A 1593-nucleotide genomic window follows, 5' to 3' on the forward strand; every position below is an offset into this window, starting at 1 on the left:
TTTTCCTGCTGCACGCTCTGACTTGATGCCTGGCTCTGGATACCCTCCTCCCTATTCTCTGCTGATCAAAACCTGATGATCTTCCCGGTGCCCACAAAGATTCTACCTTTTTCATAAATTTTTCTCAAATGACCCCGGCTTCAGCAGCATTCTGCCCTTGAACACTTCCTTCTTGTTCTTATTATCCACTAACCATACTTGGTTGGCTCCGTGACAGACTGCTCAGGGATTATCACCTCCAACTGTTAATGTGTACATTTTGTATCAGTGACTCAACACATCTTTCCCCTATTTGGCCTCAATCTTTTTTCACCTGTCACTCTTTCCAACACCTCTAAGGCTATCCTACTTTCCATCCTCTACACTTCAAAGCCTCTATCCCCCATCACTAACCTGTACTTTTCCTTTCAAACTCAACGTGGGCCTAAGATCACCCGGGTCAACACCCCATTTCTAGAGTAAGGAGCTAAGGTGTTTCCACTCTTAAGGGGCTGGAAAGCATCGAGGCAGGCACTGCGTCCAGGACGCGGCCCCCTGTCCCAAGCCCTTGCTACACTGGGCAGAATGAACCACTACCAGTTTCCTGAACAAACTTACACGTGTGGTTGTCCCGATCCCGAAATGCTCGTTCCTTTCTTTTCCCCCCAGCTGCTCTAAAAAACTTGGTTCCTGCAGGAGGCCTTCTGCAAGCCCCCGGCAGAGCACAGCGCCCCCTCCTGTGCAGGTCCCAGCTCCCAGTGCGCAGAGTGGTCCCCGACACCGCCGGTTCCACACACTTCCCAGACACTCGGTGCGTGCGTTCGCCGGGGCAGGGGCACGTTTTATCCATCCCTATGTTTTATAAATACTCAGTGACACGATCAAAGCAAGAAGGGCTTTTCCCTCGCTAGAAATGACCCTCGCAGGCCACCACCATCGGTACGGCTGTGTGGCGCCGCCCCCAGCACCCACTTCCGGCTTCGGGCTGGATAGACCAAAAGTGGAGGCGGGGGAGGTACAGGTCCCGGCCCACCACGCAAGCCCCTTTCTACCCGACCTGGCCAGCGGTAAGGGCAGTGAGGAGGAGGACGAAGTGAAGACAGCGGCCTCGGCCGATGGGAGTGGAGGGGAAGTGTGACGCTGAGGAACGAGCTCGTTCCCGCTCTCCAAAACCGAGGTTAGGGGCGCGGGAAACCCTTACCAACCCGGCGCTGCACCACGTGACCGGCACACCTCTTCCTCTGGGCCCCGGATGTGGACGAGCCCATTTGCTTGCACGGCGGGGAGGTCAGGAAGGAGGTTGTTCCATTAAAAGTAGGGGGGCAGGGGGCGTGACAAGCGTGCGGACGGCTGAGGCTGGACGTCAGGTTGGGCGTGACGTGCGCGCGCCCGGCCGAAGTAACGGCGGGAAGACTCGGGCGCGTGCCGGCGGGGGCCCCAACCGGATGGGGGCTGGGGAAGGCAGGGGGGGGGTTTTTGTTCGGGGGGCCTGGGGGGGGGGGTTGGGGGGGGGTTAGGGGGGGGTGGTTCCCGGAGGCGGGGGGGAGGGGGCTCCCCGGGCGTGGGGCCCGGGGCCCCGCTCTGGTTTTTGGGTGAGGTTGGGTCCCCGGGGGG

General features: G+C 59.1%; 2 protein-coding genes across 14 annotated transcripts in view; one reads left to right on the forward strand and one right to left on the reverse strand.

The window, feature by feature from the left end:
- The window catches only part of ANAPC13 (anaphase promoting complex subunit 13), a 7041-nt gene extending 5743 nt beyond the window's left edge, over positions 1 to 1298 (reverse strand). The window contains exon 1 of one of the 4 annotated variants that reach the window (XM_006083724.3): positions 1037 to 1174. The gene's annotated coding sequence lies outside the window, so the exon portion shown is untranslated. The other 3 variants (XM_014450900.2, XM_014450912.2, XM_014450906.2) reach the window with 3 other exon arrangements.
- Positions 961 to 1593, forward strand: part of CEP63 (centrosomal protein 63) — a 41375-nt gene continuing 40742 nt past the window's right edge. For 3 of the 10 annotated variants that reach the window (XM_023749550.1, XM_023749552.1, XM_023749555.1), the window contains exon 1: positions 1092 to 1156. In XM_023749550.1, the coding sequence (XP_023605318.1) occupies positions 1095 to 1156 (62 nt within the window). In that variant the 5' untranslated portion in view covers positions 1092 to 1094. Of the gene's footprint in view, positions 1047 to 1090; positions 1157 to 1305; positions 1377 to 1593 lie in introns of those variants that run through there. The other 7 variants (XM_014450896.2, XM_023749558.1, XM_006083716.3 and 4 more) reach the window with 6 other exon arrangements.

This window comes from Myotis lucifugus, unplaced genomic scaffold (genome assembly GCF_000147115.1).
Source record: "Myotis lucifugus unplaced genomic scaffold, Myoluc2.0 scaffold_8, whole genome shotgun sequence".
Lineage (NCBI taxonomy): Eukaryota > Metazoa > Chordata > Mammalia > Chiroptera > Vespertilionidae > Myotis > Myotis lucifugus.